The sequence below is a fragment of the Protopterus annectens genome, chromosome 2.part0 (assembly GCF_019279795.1).
Source record: "Protopterus annectens isolate FY-2018-M chromosome 2.part0, PAN1.0, whole genome shotgun sequence".
In the NCBI taxonomy this organism is placed as follows: Eukaryota; Metazoa; Chordata; order Ceratodontiformes; family Protopteridae; genus Protopterus; species Protopterus annectens.
In genome coordinates, this window is record NC_056728.1 from 1,656,411,862 (window position 1) to 1,656,429,770 (window position 17,909).

The 17,909-nt window shown below is 37.0% G+C and overlaps 1 protein-coding gene across 1 annotated transcript in view; it reads left to right on the forward strand.

The window, feature by feature from the left end:
• The window catches only part of LOC122792866 (polypeptide N-acetylgalactosaminyltransferase-like 6), a 2,507,518-nt gene that overhangs the window by 805,436 nt on the left and 1,684,173 nt on the right, over positions 1–17,909 (forward strand). Inside the window, exon 2 of the mRNA XM_044060425.1 lies at positions 7,398–7,457. Coding sequence (XP_043916360.1) covers positions 7,398–7,457 — 60 coding nt within the window. The remainder of the gene's footprint in view (positions 1–7,397; positions 7,458–17,909) is intronic.

Here is a 17,909-nt window from a genome sequence, read left to right on the forward strand (position 1 = left end):
CATTCTCCAAGACCTACCATGTCTGAAGAAGAAGAAACTTCTGCTTGTTCTCATGAACATGCTTGAGACCTAGAGAGTACTGGCCATAAAGGCTGAGGGTTTGTATAGCTTGAAAGACGAAACATTTTAAATAGGGTCCAAATCAAAAACAAATCATCTACAAAAAATATCTCATAGCATTTTATAATTGTGCATGACACAGATGGGTTATAAAAATACTTTATATATTATAAATACAGTCTGTATCTCATTTAGGCATGTCAGCTTGTCGCAGTAATTACATTTTGTTCATTGCTGTTCCAGATCGCACAGATGGAGGGAATCTTAGATGTGCAATTGAGTGCAACTTCATTTTTTAAATTAAAAAGGCTGCCAAGTATTTTGACTCTTTGTTTAGTGGTCCCAGTGATTCATAAATGCACAGATGGAAGTGGATTCCTTGGTGTAATAGAATATAATTTTGCAGATGAAAAAATCCACTTAGCAGTATCGATGCCTTGTTTAGTGCTCTCACCTGTTTTATTTACACAGAGGGGACTGTCTTACTATAATGAGTACTTTTCCACATTCAAAAACCTATACAAGAGTTACTGAGACCTTTCTGAAGGCCCTTCTGGATAACATTGCTTCCTTATTCATGGCATTCAGAAATGTTTCTTACAAAGGGCATGCAAAGCAAGTGTGGTTTTTGCAATCATTTAAATTAAATTAAAATAAAACCCTTGTATCTACTGACAGAGTTTCTAAAATTTATTCTCTGTTTTAGTACTTATTGCTATAGGAATTTTCTGAAGTTTGCTTTCTAAACAGAATTTTATGTTCAAACAGAAATGATTAAAAACCAAATGTAATTTTATCCAATACTAGAAACACACACACACACACACACACACACACACACACACACACACACACACACACACACACACACACACACACACAATACGCACACAAACATATATATACATATATATATATATATATATATATATATATATATATATATATATATATATATATATACCTCTTAATGCTAAAACTCAGACAATGTTTTTATTTGTTTGTTTTTAATTATTTGTGGGTAAGAACTGGTGAACTAGGGGTCATTTTCAGTCATGACTGGTTACAATTAATAAGGAAAATAAATATAAAATGGCAATAGGACAGTATAAAGCACTATCTATCATTATGATTACATAACATTCAACCACAATCTTTTCTTCTGAAAGATCAAAGGATCAAACATTTCTAGCCTGTACTGCAGAAAACTGAGAGTTTAAGAAATGACATCACAGCACCAAAACATTTGCAGAATCTTTCTTGTCATATAAATGATTTAAAATGAACTTTAAATCATAGGATTCCTCACCTCTTATTAATGGAAGTATGGAATTTTGCAGTTTAGATGAAATAGTGCCACATTCTAATGAGGTCTGTGAGAACCCTGAGAGGAAACTTATATTGCTATAAACATCTTTAATTTTGGGTAAGCTGCTTATAGACTTACAAATGTCAATATGTCGTAGCCATTGCAGTAGAAAGGCATTAAGGAAATTGTCCCTATAGAAAGTGATAAGCCCCCCTGCTTTCCACTTATTGAGCAAATGATGCTTTCTTTTGAGACCCATCAGAAACTCAACATGTTTTACTACCTGTTATTTAAGCAATAATTCACAAGTTGGTAAATCCTGTGTTATCCACACACACACACACACACACACACACACACACACACACACACACACACACACACACACGAGTGCATTAGTAATATTATACAAATGATATTAGTTAAGAGAAAAACTCTTAGCTTTTCTAAACAATGGCATTGTATTAAAAGTTTTCAGTGCTCTTCTGATGGCTGCTGGTAATCCGGGGTACTCAGATGATGTAATACTGTGTATGTATGCTAGGAATGTTGCTAGCTCTGCCCCCTCCACTGCTCTTTAGATTTTTTTGCACAATGTCCAGTTGTTATTTGGTAAAATATGTACTTTTCATGCTAATCATTGAGGACTGTAGTCATTAAATATATTTACTGTTGCAAGCTGTTCTGTGGAGCAGAATATTAGTTTAAGATTTCTTAAATCATTTTGAATTGCCCATTTAGCTGCACAGAATAAGTATGCTGATGTGTTTCTTCCTGTACAAAAAGAAGTGTACAAGTTTATCACCAAAAGAAAGTAGGAGAACAACCAATTTTCGGAAAGAAGAGGTGGTGGGATAAGTATTCTAAGCAAGTAATGAAAGGAAAACTTAGGGATGATGGAGCTAAGAAATGCAATGATGGAGAAAGCAACAAGAGTTTGTGGGAAATATAGAGGGATTGTTGAGTAGGAAAAGGGGAATAGCTATTCTGCAGAAGATAAAGAGCAAAAATAGCTTTTCTGCATGGTACGGAAGAAAGGAGTGTAGTAAGGGTATCGAGCAGAGAGGTACAAAAAGATACAGGATGAGATGTGGAAAGGATGAAAAAAGCAAGAATTATATATCTGTGTGTGCGTGTGTGTGTGTGTGTGTGTGTGTGCACGTGTGTGTGTGTGTGTGTGTGTGTGTGTGTGTATGCACGTGTGCATGTGTGTGTGTGCGTGTGTGTGTGTGTGTGTGTGTGTGTGTGTGTGTGTGTGTGTGTGTGTGTTGGAATAAACCAGCAAAGGTTGATCAGTAAAAACAACAATCCTCAAATGAACAAAAACAAAAACCTGAACACACGTAATCCTGAATGCATAAAACTCATATCTGACAGCACTGTAAAAACACCTTTAAAACATATTACAAACTTTAAAAAAACATGTTTTATGCATGCTCTTTTTCAACCCTCTCAAAGTTGCTGGTCAAGCTGCCAACATTCCCTTGACTTATAGATGCCAACTCCACAGTCACATCAACTTGAGGAAGGGGATCATGCATCTGCAGAAAGGAATTACTGATAGACTATGCTGGAAGACTGCAGAGGTAATGATTTCCAGCACTACCCACTCCAGTATGCACCCCAACATAGGCAATTACCTACTTGAAACTAATGGAAAACAATATTCTAATTACAAAATTATTCAACTATAATGCAACCAGGAGCATGTCAGAGTGTCAATGGTGATTTCAGCAAATATAAAGAAATTGAAACCAGTTCTGTGAAAATGCCTTTGATGAAAGTAGACTTTGCCTTTTTTCTCCATTATTGTATAATCTTGGAGTTGGTATATGTAATGCCGGGGTGGGGTGGAGGGTGTCATCTCACATGGGGGTGCAGGGGGTTTGATCCCTGCCAAAAAATATGTCTCAGTGCTTGCCAAAGGTGGTTTGACACACTGGTTTTGGTTTAGCATTTACTGAAACTGCCTTTGATGGATCAACATGTATCCAATCCAGTGTTTCAATTGGAATATTAAACATTTGGCATTTAATACACCAGTGCAAACAAGTTAATCATTTGAAAGTTCACTGTATACATATATTTCTACCTGTGCATATTTAGCTCACTCACTCTCTCTCTTTCTCTGTTTCTGTATATCTATCTATATATAAATGGAACCCCTTCAAAACATAAAATCTCCACTATATATATATATATATATATATATATATATATATATATATATATGTATAAACTCACTTTAGAAGCTCAAAATACTGAAATGTTGACATTCAGTATTTCGCGCCCATAAAGTGGAATCCTGAAAAGAGCGAAAGCTCAGAAGTGCGAATTTCAAAACCTCGAATACTGGAGGTTTTGAATTTTGCACTTCTGAGGTTCTGCTGTGGTTACGGATTCAGGTAAGTGTGTGTGTGTTTGTGTGTGTGTGTGTGTGTGTGTGTGTGTGTGTGTGTGTGTGTGTGTGTGTGTGTGTGTGTGTTAAGGGTTTTGGGTAGGGGCTGTGGTGTGTTATAGTGTGTTTTGTTGCTGTGATATGTATGTGGGAGTAGACTGTAGCTTGTGTTGTGGTGTTGTGTGTGTGTGTGTGTGTGTGTGTGTGTGTGTGTGTGTGTGTGTGTGTGTGTGTGTTTGTGTGTAGTGCAACCTCCGAGTTAGAATATTTAAGTAGAGGGGTGTGGGGGGCACAGGGAGTCTTGCCCCCCTGCTTTTATGTAGTAGAGAGCTTTTGTTTGTGTGTGGGGAGGACAGTATGTGTGTGTGCAGTAGCAGCACGAAATTCAAAATCTCCGGTGTGTGAGATTTTGAATTTCGCGCTTTTGAGTTTTCTATGTTTCAAAAATACGACTTTATAGCTTCAAAATATTGAATTTCGACATTTCAGTATTTTGAGGATATAAAGTGAATCTATATATATATATATATATATATATATATATATATATATATATATATATACATATGCATACACACACACACACACACACACACATATATATATATATATATATATATATATATATATATATATATATATATATGTGTGTGTGTGTGTGTGTGTTTGTGTGTGCCTGTTACACACACACACACACACACACACACACACACACACACACACACACACACAAACATACACACACATGCCCGTGCGCACATACACAGACACGCATATAGATATAGATAGTGATAGAGAGATGTAGACACATGCTAATAAGCAGTTAGATATTAAGGAAACAGAAAAGGCAATGGGCAGGCTAAAGACAAAATGAATGAAGGCGGAAAGCTGGGAGGAAGATGAGATGTGGGAGAGACCATGGGAAATGGCAAAGGCATTAAAACCCATCAGACGGGTAGGCGATATATCTTGATGGCTTTTCCATTGGAAATATAGAGTACTTATGAGAGTAAGGAGAGAGTCAGTTAAAGATGTGGGGCAGAAAATGCAGATTAACTCCATATGTTGTGTAGTTTTGAAGAAGTGGGAAAAGCTTGGTATTGAAAGCAAAATATATGGACAAGAACATTACTGATAGATGTGAAGAACCAGTAGAAATGTTATCAATTTGGGGGTGGAAACAGGAGATGCTACATAAAATGAGAGGAGAGTTTTAGAGCTTTAAAGTGCAGCAGGTGATACAGTTAATAATTGATCAGAGAAAAATATCAAGAGTTATTCAATATATGGTAGAGTTGGCCCATAAATGAAGGTGAACTTGTGCAGAAGGAAAAACATGGGTATAAAGCAAATTAAGAGGTTATGAGAGACTGTGAATTGAAGAGTGGGAGGAAAGGGATCTTGCAAGATGAAAATTAGAACTTGTGCAGGTGATGGTCTTGATATGAGCTGATCAGAATAAGGTAGCTAAAAGTAAGGAGCCTAGGAAGCTGATGAAATTGTGAAGCATATCAAATTAAGCCAGAATATTAGCCGGTGGTGCAGTGGTAGCATTGTCGCCTCCCAGCAAGAGGTTCTCCCATTCGATTCTCGGCTGTAGCACCTTCTGTGTGGAATCTGCATGTCCTCCCCATGGTCAAGTGGCATTTGAAAGACATGTGTGAAATGGGCTTGCCTTCGTTGAAAGTTGGATGTCGAGCTGGCACCTCGGCACCATAAAAATCTACTGCCAATCATTAGCGGACCTGAGTTCCGCTGTGGCGACCCCTAACCAGGAAAAGCTGAAAGAAGAACAACAACATCAAATTAAGCCAGACGTTTGTGATGTTGAGACTGTTTGGACCTGTAAAATGCATTCCATTCTAAAGCAGATTCTAGAATATGCAGTGCGTATGTAAGCTGGCAATGGAATTGTAGTACATGAAGAAATGAATCAAGGGGAGGTAGAATATTATAAGAGAATTCTGAAAATGTTGTATATGAAATCCAAGGAATGAGAGCTGTAAGGATAAGAGGAGGAGTGGAAGAATATATTTGGATATGTCATTTGTAAAATAACTGTTGAATGTTGACACTTGTGTGTGTTACTGGAAATATGAATAAAACAATAAAACAGTCTGCAGTATGCAAATGCTTATATTTATGAGAATACCACGACTTTTATAACCTCTGGAGTGTTGTGCTCCACATTTAATATTTACTAATATTATGTTAGTATGGGTATGTTTAGCATTTTGCATCTTCCCAACTTTCCATAATAACATTCATCAGTTTAAAGGAAATGTGTATGGAATATCAACTGGAGATGTCACATATAAATATAACTAAAAAAGATAAGGTTGATCAAAGCAGAGCTCTCACCCCATGCACTTTCCACACTATTTACTTTCAGTAACTTATTCTGTGGTCACTGTGGAGGATTATGATCAGGTTGTTGATCAAAATTGTGTGTTCAAGACATGAATCCTGAGAAATTCACCTGTTGAGCATCAATGTAAACATTGTTATGTCTTGTCTCGCACTATAGCAGTGCTGAACCAGGTTGTAATTTGGCCTTTTTTTTTTTTTTTTTAGCACAATCATGGTGCATCACGCACTACAAAGATACATATCTATGTAAATTATTAACTCAAAACTTATACACAATTCAGTCAGATAAATTATTTTTCAGCTATGTCGGTTCTTGGTAAATTCATTCAGTAACATCATTTTTAATATATGATATAAGGCAGGATTCATGGAGTCCATAGTAGTCACATTGGCTTGCTTGCCTGTGTGATTCAGAAACTGAAATACCTCATTAGTGGCACAGAGATGACAGTAGCTGTGAGACATAACATATAATAGGGCTATCACCGCATAGTGGTACATAGAAGTACAGTGTACAGCCATGTTTATGACTGAAGCCCATTTCCTCTGTCAAGCTCATAACTGTCTTTATTACCTAAATACCCTTGCTTTCCTTAATCCATAAATCATGAATGCATAAAGTAAGAACGAACTTCCACATCCTGGTATGCAAAATTCAATGCTCTCTATTTGATAATGTAGATCGAAAGTCTTTGCAAAGGAGTAGGTGGTACATGAGTTTTAATGAAATGTCTTTCCTTGAAATCAAGCAGTGCTCACAACATATTCATATAAAACGCTTTGCAGTGCTAACAAAAGGCATTATTCCAAGCCAAAATATTATATTACTGGTTATACTTTTTATATCCTCACTTTTGTTCAGACAATTGCCAGTCAAATTATCTGTGTATGTGTGTGTGAATGTCTGTGTGTGGTTGTGTGAAAAATATATTTATTGCTAGATTTGTTTTTTAAACATTTTTTAAAATTGTGTCATATCATTACTGTTTGAATTCCTCTTTAGCATATCTTGATATATATTCAAAGGCAAAAATATTTATAAACTTTAAAACGGAGATAGTAGTTAAGTTCATATTTTGCTTTTGCCCATTTTTGATTGCATCACTTCAAATAAAATATATTTCTGAATTTTACATTTGGTATTATGTTTTTATTCCTTATGTTACTAACAACACTTAGTTTTTAGTTTCCTGCAGTTGTTCAGTTCTTGAATTACTATTATTTTTATGGTTATTCAAATGAGTTTTATTTTTTTTACAGACACAACAGGAAGACAGAGAATGTGGACCTACCTCACTAACAAAGAATGTATGTCAGGAGGTAGGGATAATTGCATTTTTATATATTTTTAAGGTAACAGAAAAAAATGAAAAAAATGAATATAGATCAATTTAAATTACAGTGTATTTGGTGTACACACTGTGAATTCAGGAGCATGTCAGCTGATTGCATCGCTTTACATATTGTCACAAAGTGTTGCAGAGAGTGATCACTTTTTAAAGTTTTCAAAATTTTATTTCAATAACACTTGGCTTGCAGCAATTGTTATGATTTATTCTTCAATCATATAGGAAATGGTGAGTTTTGTGTTTATTTTATACCTTTTCCTTTTCCCATAGTTTATGTGACGTTAGAGTTTGAATATACAAAAACGAGTGGTGTGAGAGTGGATCCCCAAAGCGGGGAGTGCAGTTGTCTTTTCTTACTGCAGTGTATAGTGTGATTTTTCTCATTTTAATGCTTTTCTATTTTTATTTTGTCTTTTATTAGATGTTTTACATGTAATTATTTACATCTTGACTAAGCAAGGTAGAACTATTCATAGTAAATCTGATTAAATCCATAACATACGGTGTGGTGTAGGATATCCTAGGGTCTATGGATACTTGGAATGGTTTGGTCACTTCAGAATCAGGACCAAATCCAGAAATAAGCAGGTACAACAGCCTCTCATTGTAGACGTAACTCCAGAATCAAGTACAAATCAAAACATAATCAGGGGAAAAAATCCACTAATCAGAGACTTGTCTCCAGAATCAGGGAAAGTCCAGAAATAAACAAGGACAAAAATATCATATCTGGGTGGGTTTAACTACAGAATCAGAGAAAATACATAAATACACAGGGATAAAGGCCTCAAATCAGGGGCATGACTCAGAAATCTGTGACAAATCTATAAATAAACAGAGACAAAGGCCCTAAATCAGGGTCTTAATTTCAAATTCTTAGACAAAGTCAGAAACAAGGAAGTACAATATCCCTAATAATGGAAGCTTTTCAAATAACCTGGGACTTTGATAGAGAATGTAAACTAAACCATTTCTGACATAACGAAGGTCTGTGAATATGAAGATTAATTATTCAATAAGAGTAATCTATCATCTGACACTCCTAAAATCACTAGAAGGGACCCAAAGTTAAGGACTTCCTTGAAAATAAAGGACACTGCAGAGATTGGGTTGGGAGGGTGGCCTAATGGTTAAGGTGTTTGCCTTACAAACACAAGGCACAGGGTTTGAATCTCACAGGGGATAATTGGCTAGGTTTAAAATGGCTTGCAAGGGCAGTTAGCCTAGTACTAACCTATGAACCTATTATGGAAATGGGAGTTAACTTCACAGCAATGAGTAAATAAGTCCCCGTGCCCCCATAACAAAGAACTGTAGCTTATTGTAGTTTATGTTTATCCCAGTTTATGTTTTTTTTTTTATTTGTTTATTATTATTTTACCTTACTGTGGCATACTGCAATCCATAAAAGTCATAGAGATTTTGATGCTGTATTGCTTTCAGATGGTATTTCTACAGTTACTATCAGCACTTATTATAGTCAAACATAATTTATTTATTTATTTATTTTCTTAACATTTGATTTGTAGAGATAATATAAAGAGTAGAAGTATGAGACTGAATTCTAGAGATAATAGAGCCACTATTTTTAGACTGAGAAAAATGGTCTATATATTACTTATTTCTTTATAATTAACCAGATGGGTAGACTAGATAATGAAGCCATTAATCAGACTACAGTGCAAACTAAATAATGAATGAGTATTGAAACTGTTTTATTCAGATATAAACCTGAACACTTTAGAGATAGTATATTTAGGACTGTAGTAAAAAGGAGATATACTTTATAAAAATGGGGAGTTACTAAACTGCCGTTATCATTAGCACCTAAACTGGCCATCTGATTTATTTTACAACAGACGGAAAGTGATGCAATTGGATTATCATTTTTATTTGAATGGTTGAGCATTGGGCTATCAGATCAGTATAAAAATTGTAGGTTAGTGTTTCTTTAATAATTTAAAATGCAATACTGAAGGGCACAAAGGCTGTTAATGACTGTCTCATGTTAACAAAGAAATCACCTGATTTCAAAGTACTAACTAGATTTAATAGAGTCATTAGTGAAAAGGTGTTAGATATCTAATCCCCTTCCATCCTCATATGATGAGATGTGGAACAGCTTTTTTAAAATCTTTTCTGAATGAATGACCTTTATTCTATCACTTAAATTACACAATCATATGTGCATCTATGAACTACAGCTGTACATATTAAGCAGTAAGTGTAATAGCATTAGTCCTTTACTGAAATGTACACAGATAAAGTCTTCAAAACAGAACACTCTAGTTTGTGTGGCTATCATGTAATGCTTGCTTTCATATCCATCTGTCTGTTTGTCCATCTGTGTAATAAACTAATCTATCCATATATCTATCTATCTATCTGTCTATCTATCTATCTATCTATCTATCTATCTATCTATCTATCTATCTATTAAGTCCTTTGCCATAATACAATGCATGTGAATGTTTGATGTTACTTATTTCATCTGTGTTAAGGATTTTTTAAGCATTTAGCAGTACTGCTTAGGAACATTTTCCTTTTTAACAACAATGCACTACTGAAGTAGGATGAAATGTAATGTAGAAATGTAAACCCTTGACAATTTGTTTTAATTTCCTTGCTTTATGGTTTTATTACATGTAGATTTTCTAATTACAATAAATGACAAAAGATCTCACAATTTGATAAGTTGTAGGAATCAGTGTTTTTTAGAATAAAACAGTCATGGTATAATATAGCTATTATGTATGGCTGTGGTATGAGTTATGCATAGATTTACTCACTCCTGGAGCAGTTTGGTCATGTATGTGAAATCTGTGAAACCAAACAAAACAGGCACATATAAATAAATATATGCGTAACTCCAGCCTGACCTATATACAGTGTAGGTATTATGCCATATTTTTATTTTGACTTTATTGGTTATTTTAATAATTTTATTTTGTCCTGGTCCCCTTCAATAAACACATTACACTGAATGACATTTGATGACCTTTACTGAACTTCTATGAACATAACTTTGTTAAACCATATTTTTTAATTACGACTAAACATAATATAGCTGATTCTAATCATATCATAAACCTCCATATGATGTTAATCAGGACAGCGTGACCTCACTCATCCTGACCCAGTAAGCAGCATCCATACCTCCACTCACTTACTTTACTTATGCAGCAGCGTCCCACCACTCACTGCATTTACCATTTATTGAATTACAGATCCAGTCCAATAGGCAGCGTCCATACCTCAGCTCGCGTATTTACTTATGAAGCAGCAGCCCATCACTCACTTCATTTACATATGCAACAGCATACCACCACTCACTGCATTTACCATTTATTGAATTACAGGCCCAGTCCAATAGGCAGCATCTTTACCTCTGCTCGCTTATTTACTTATGAAGTAGTGTCCCATCACTCACTTCATTTATCAGCTCCAACTGCGCACTTTCCTTTCCAAAATCACTTTAATGAACATCCAGTACCGGAGGGGGAACAGAAGAGGGCAAGCCTGTCCATCTTCTCTGCCAACCAGCTTGACCAGGCTGTTCCCCCTTCCTACTGCCAACATTTTTAGCCCTAACCACCAATAAAAGGAAAGCTATGCCAAACATCACTGTGTACCACAGCTACCCAAAACCAAACTGGATGCTTATCATCAACCTGACACCCTGTCATATAAATACCGAAAATCCACCAATTGACTAATTGATCCTTCTCCAATAGCAAAATAATCATACTTTTGTATGACTTCTGTACTTAAAGTAACTCTCATCCACTCTAACAATCAGTGTTAGCATCATAAGGAATCCCCAAACAATATGTGTCAAAGTAAACACCGAACATTAAACTCAAAGCCATGCAACCATAGCAGACAATTGCCACCAATATGCCTAGCTGTAACCGTATCCCCCCCATGTATATAATAAAATTTTAATTTGTTTTCAAAATCCAACTATGTAATATAAGCAGAAAACATAATAAGCAATCTAACATTTGCTGACCCAGAAACCACCTTCTAGATGACTAAAATATCTCCATCACATAAAATGCCATATAAGCTATAATCCCATAAACCTCCATTTCCTAACACCAATCCCCGCAACAAAAACTTATCTAAATAAGCAAAGCCTGTCAAACTTCACACCTATAAACCTACCTCAACCCTTGAAACCAATTACCAACAATCAAGATTCAGTAATTTAAGTTCGCTTCATCACTCGTGCAATTACTGTACCCAGAGGCAAATCCTCCCCCACAACAGCCTAGCCTGCCAATAGCCAAAGTCTTTGAATCATCACACGTTCCACCTAACCAACCGTCCAAAACACTGAACCACTGACCAAGATGTAGCAAGTTCACTTAACCTTGTCACCCGTGCAACTACAGTAGTCGCCTCAGATTATTACCCATACCCAAAATAACCTAAGTAAATTGGACAAATGCAACTGCAGGACTCCAAAAGTTTAACATCTTTAATCTGCTGCTTGTCCTTGACCTCTCCCTTAAAGCTCTTTATCCATTAAGATACCTATGCAGTTAGCAAGGAATTGAAATCTGGCCTACATCTGCAAAGAAACCCCAAACCATGCCTTACTTATGCCTTCCAACGTCTATGTCTACAACAAAGCACCCCGTTCCAGAAACATCCCAAAAGCACCCGTATACCTGCGATGCTTCCTGAAACCTGATCTACAAAAAAGTGAAATGATGCAAAAAACCTTAACCTGGTATGTGACATTACCAGTACCTACTTGAGGATAAATATGTCCTCCCGAAGCTGCCACCTTTGGAACAAACTCCAGCGTCTCATCAAGAACCACATCACTAACCCTCTACAAACAGTTTAAATAACTGAATGGAGAACTGTAAATTCACCCCAAGGTTCAACCCAATCGCTGCAAAACGAGAACGCAAGGGTTGAACCTGGCTGGCCGATAAGAGCCCTTGATTCATTAGCCTAATAAATTTCTATGAACCTATGCATGTTATGACTCTACTCCACCTGTGGGAACCCCACACTCCCCATAAACAATCCCAGTACTATTTTACACTGCCCCAAACCTACCTCTTCCTCAGTTGCCCCCACATTACACTAAACCGCATAATTCTGACTTACCTTAATGAACCCAAATAAAGTAGATCCTCTGTGACCTCATTGCACACCACTCCAGCCACCAAAATATCCACCCCACCAAATCATTACCTTTCAATTCTGCTTCCTTCAGGCCACTGATCTCTTCCCACCTGTGACCTCACCATGTGTAGCTCCAGCATTCAAAACACCTTTGCAGTGACATCCATCACCTGAAAATATCCTTCCTTCCGACCTCCAGCTGATACAGCTCTGTGCTTGCAGCATCTGCGACCTCATTGCGTAGCACTCCTGCAGTTGAAACACCCCTCATAGACTACCATCTGCAAAGAAAAGCAAAATGTAAGTAATTTGAAATGATAAACATGGTGCCGACAACCTGCCTACTCTCTGAAAGCCTTCAATAAATCCACCACTCTTGCCCTAGCCAAGGCCCTATTATTATTTGTCCAAAAACATCTTATTCTTGAAAGCCTGAATATTACCTCATTCTCAATTGCAAGGTCTTGTGTGTGCCCACCCGCTGCATTATAGTGATATGTGTACAGATTATTGTAGTATTATTAGTGTGTATAACCATTTTTCATCTACTTTTCTTATGCGCGTTATGCCAATGTATGCCTCTTAGGTTGAACTATGTAGCTATGCAGTTGGCTGAGCTGTATGCCAGCCAATGAAAATCCTACTGCACTACCCTTAGATAAACACTGTAAATAATGAACTCCATACTGGGGACAAGCCATGATCAACTCTGAGACAGAGGCCCAAAACTAGAGAAATTATTTTTTATACAATTAATGGTGTTACTAATTTAAGACGGTAAGGCAACAATGAGTGTGACCATACCTGTCAACTTCCTACAGCAAGAAATCTGGACAAAGCCATAAGTAACAGTGGGGGGTGGGGGTGGGGGGGGGACTGATGAAGTAACAGGTTTCGCATCGGCATGAATTTTTTGAAAGTGTGGGGTTATGACGTATGAAAATCAAATGTCTATTCTCTGATTTCAGTGTTTAAAGAGTTGCCACTAATTTGCCAGAAAACCACAGCTTTTTATTTATTTATTTTTTATATATAATAGACCCAGCTTATGACAAATTCAGGGCATTCTATGAACTTGTGTACCATTATGCCCTAACCCACAACATTTAAGACTTTCAGCACTGTCTCCCCACAAACCCAAAACTTCCTTCACAGCTTCTCCCAGACTCTCCTGTAATCCTTCAATGCATCCGAATCCATCCTGCCTCCACAAAGTTTGTCACTTTGTTAGTATTACAATACAACCCAATAGACATGAAGAGATCATATACCTCTCAGCCTTTAGAGCAAGAAATCCGGACAAAATCTTAAGTGAGGCAATGGCCCAAAATTTTGGGAGAATTTCCAAATATTGCTCACACAAACTTAGAAAGGCGATGTTAACAATTGGTCTCACATCTGCCTGAGTTTCCTGAAAGATATGAAGCCCGAAACTTAAAATATCTGTCAAACTGAAATGCCTATCATTATCATCTCACTTCAGTCTCTGATGGTTCACCCCTAATTGCTAGAAACCATACGGACCTAAACCTGTGTCTAATTCTGGGCATTTTGTGAAAATCTGTCCATTGTTACATTTGCTGTAGTACATTATTTAAACAAATTCTGAACCTCTTGGCTGATGGAGTAGAGATGCACCAATTGCTCATGCACCTCACCCGTCACACACAGCTCCCATACTGCAACATCTTTCCCTATTGATAAATAACTCTTCAGCTGCAGACTACAAACCTCACCATGCATGCACAAATCCATCCTTACCTCAAAGTCCTTAGAGCCCACGAAAAGGCAAACAGTACGGGCCCCCTTCAACACAATCTCCCTAAATAAAATCTGAGGCTACACCACAAGATAACACCCTACCATGTAGAATTCCGGCACAATAATCTGATGTACGCACAGAGGCAACCCTTTTTCACTTCATCCACTTCAAGTTTCAGGGTTTTTTTTGAACTGTAACTTATGCCAGTGCGTAGTGAACATTAACTTCCCATCACTGTCATAGTCACATTCTTATGCATGCTGGAATGTTGGTGACATTCTTGGTGAAGTGCCTATCATATTTTTCAGTCATGCTGTTCTGGTGATGGGAAGGCACAGAAGACTCCCTACCCTAACCCAGCAGAACTGAGCTATAAAAGGTCTGTCTCTTTAACATGCAGTAGGTGCTGGCACCTCTCCTACTGTGCTGTAAGCTATATGGTGAGAGCGGAATGAAATAAACAAATACGTTAAACCTGACCCTGACTCAGGGCTGTTAGTGCCCCACATGCTTGCATGACTGACAACCTTCTTTGCGTGAAACTCGCAGCCTGCGAAGCAACCGCTCATTCACTTCAAGCAACCATTGCTGTAGTTAAACTATAACTACTAAATGAGAATGAGAAAACAGGCCTGATTTTTTTTTGTTTTGTTTATATTGGTTTAAAAGTGTATTGTTTACTTTAACAAAGCTGCTACCGATCTATGCTACAGGCCAGACTACAAGATTAAGACCAAACAGTATAAAACAGAACCATATCTCATAAATAAGCTTCTAAAATCCAAGTACTGAAAACACAAACAGGGATTAAGCAGTGACACAATATGCTAATGAGGATTATGCATGAGGACCTACTGAAGCACACTCCTTCCTGAAACTAGTCAGACCAGTTAGAGGCTTGTGCCCGATAATACTGACTTTCCAATGAAAATTGTAATTAAATAATTCCAACCATTCCAATATTTGCTAAACTTTGAAATAACTCTAAACTGAATAATGCAGTTTAAAATATACCACATCAAACCCCCCCAAACTGATTCAGATCTGCTCTTGCAAGCGTGCGGACAGCCATACTATTATACCTATGAAATTGCGCATTCCTACGCCTAACAGGCAGTCTTTGTGGATGGTTCTCAATCCGCAAAAACATGCAGTCTCCACTCTACTCTGTCAAAACTACCACTGTGGCTAAATACGTTACCTCTACACCACCATCGAGTGACAGCAACTGAAACGAGGCAAGTAGACCAAAAGTTCTTAATTTTAAATAAATGACTCACTTGTTGCCTAGTTCATAACCTTGCCTGCATGATTTAAGTCCAAAGCTCCACCCATTCTCAAGCCCCCTTCCCATTTTACCTAACATTATTTGCATCATAAAACAGAAGTAGGAGGGAGAGAATGCAGAGAAAAGCATAGTGAGGGGCAGATGTTGCTGAGGAGGTAGTCACTTCCAGTGAATAAATCTCATTTGTGCAAAGTCAAGCAACATGGTCCAACTCTGTTCATACAGGAGCAAGGTAGCAATGAACAGACAACTAATAGCCAACAGTAAATTACAATGCTATTTTATAATAATTAAGCTTTAAAATGTAGCTTGTCAGTATGTCATTCCCGTAAGTACAACAACTGGGTTAACCCTTTCAGAACTCCTTTTATCAACATTACCACTTTAATTGCCAGTCTCAAAGCCACTCACACACATCCATATATGCATACATATAGTTATATAATTATTAATATGTACACATATATATCCAGAAAATCCCTCTTAAGCTTATGTAACAAACTCTGGCATGGAACTCTATACATTACCGCTAATACTTTTAAAATGCCATAAAATAATGAAAACTTGCTATTCTGATTTGTTTGATATCCTTAATATATGGTTACATGTCTATGATTGAATTATTCCATGTTATCCTTAGGCTTACTCTATGCCTAACATACCTAGCAGAATGGTGTTAATTAGGTACATTAACTCTTTTGCTAAAATCACTGTTTCCTATCACAGTCAGCTCATGGCAGTATTGTACGGCTTTATTATTATGCAGGTGGACTAGTACAGCTGCAATGTGCTTTCAGTCATTTACCTAGAAATTCTATTTTTCACATTTCTCTACTCTTGTGTTCTTTTATTAGTGTTACTTAACTTTATTGTGTCTAGACATAATCGCCTGACAGTTCATATGATTCAGAAACTATGACAGGGTTAATTCTACATCTAGAAACCCATAGTCTTATGGCTTAGCTTAGTTCTAAGACATACATTTTGTTAATTGTTCAAGTTATTCTACTTACTTCATTTGCTACTGACAATACCTAAGGTTAAATTAGAAGGATGTGTCACGTTATTTAGTCTATTATGACATCATCTGTATGCCAGCTTGATGTTCTACCTGCTCCATAATGCAACAAAATGAGGGATGCATATTTTTTATAAACATTATTTTTCACCCATGTCTGCTGGTCACATAGCCTAAACCATGATCAGTCATTCTCTCCCATCATGGGATAGAAAGACACTTGTGGTAAGGCCTCCATCCAGCTAGACATGAGGGTATTTTCATTCCCTAACCACACCACTCTGTCTTATGTGTGTGACTGAATGTCCAAGTCCCTCAAATACCTTCCTCTTAAGAGTGTGTGCATCCTCACACACCTTATGAAGACTTACACACAAGCAATGCATTGTTGCGTCAAGCACATATCCTTAGGCCACACACTGTATAGTATGTTCTTCTATCTCCAGTAGTTACCACCATTTGCAGTAAGCCTTGGCATCTCTGTTCCTCCCAGCATGGATAAGCCATCAACCTTCCTATAGTGGTACCTTTAGAGCCCCACAAGATAGCTGATTCTGTTCATTCTGGTCACAGTCAACACTTTCCTTGGGATTCAGACAGGCATAGCTTGATGCAGATGCCTTATCCTAGAAGGCTTCCAAATTGCTCAAAGCCTTTAGTGTTCATGGAATGCTCTACTACTGAAGGTTTCCCAAATCACAACTTTAACATGTAGACTGATTTTAAAGGTGAAGCTGCATGTTAATATAGTAGCCTGGGGGAGTGGCTAATACCATATAGACATGTGATTTCCCCAGAAATGTCTGCAACTCCTTATAGGAATGGATGACCAATTCTAAAAATCACTATGACAAGTAAAATTTTACTTTAAGAGAAAGAAATGAATGCCATTAAAAGATTGTGGTCACCTTTCTCTCCCATGGGAGCACTTACAGTGCAGCAAAGTCCTGGGTAGCTGTGGAGTGTGCCAATATGTGTTTGTGTGTCTGTAGAGGAATAAATAAGGCTGTATAAATTTGATCAAGTAGGGTTTTCTTTAATGTAAACAAAATGCAAATGATTTGATCTCTTATCAAGTTTTATAGGTACACCAGTCTTACAAACAAGAAGCAATTGTGTTGGGAATAAAATCTGTAAATTTTGAGTTTATTTGGAATATTAGGTTAAACACAATCAAGATAAACATCTTATATTGTAGAAGGTGAATATT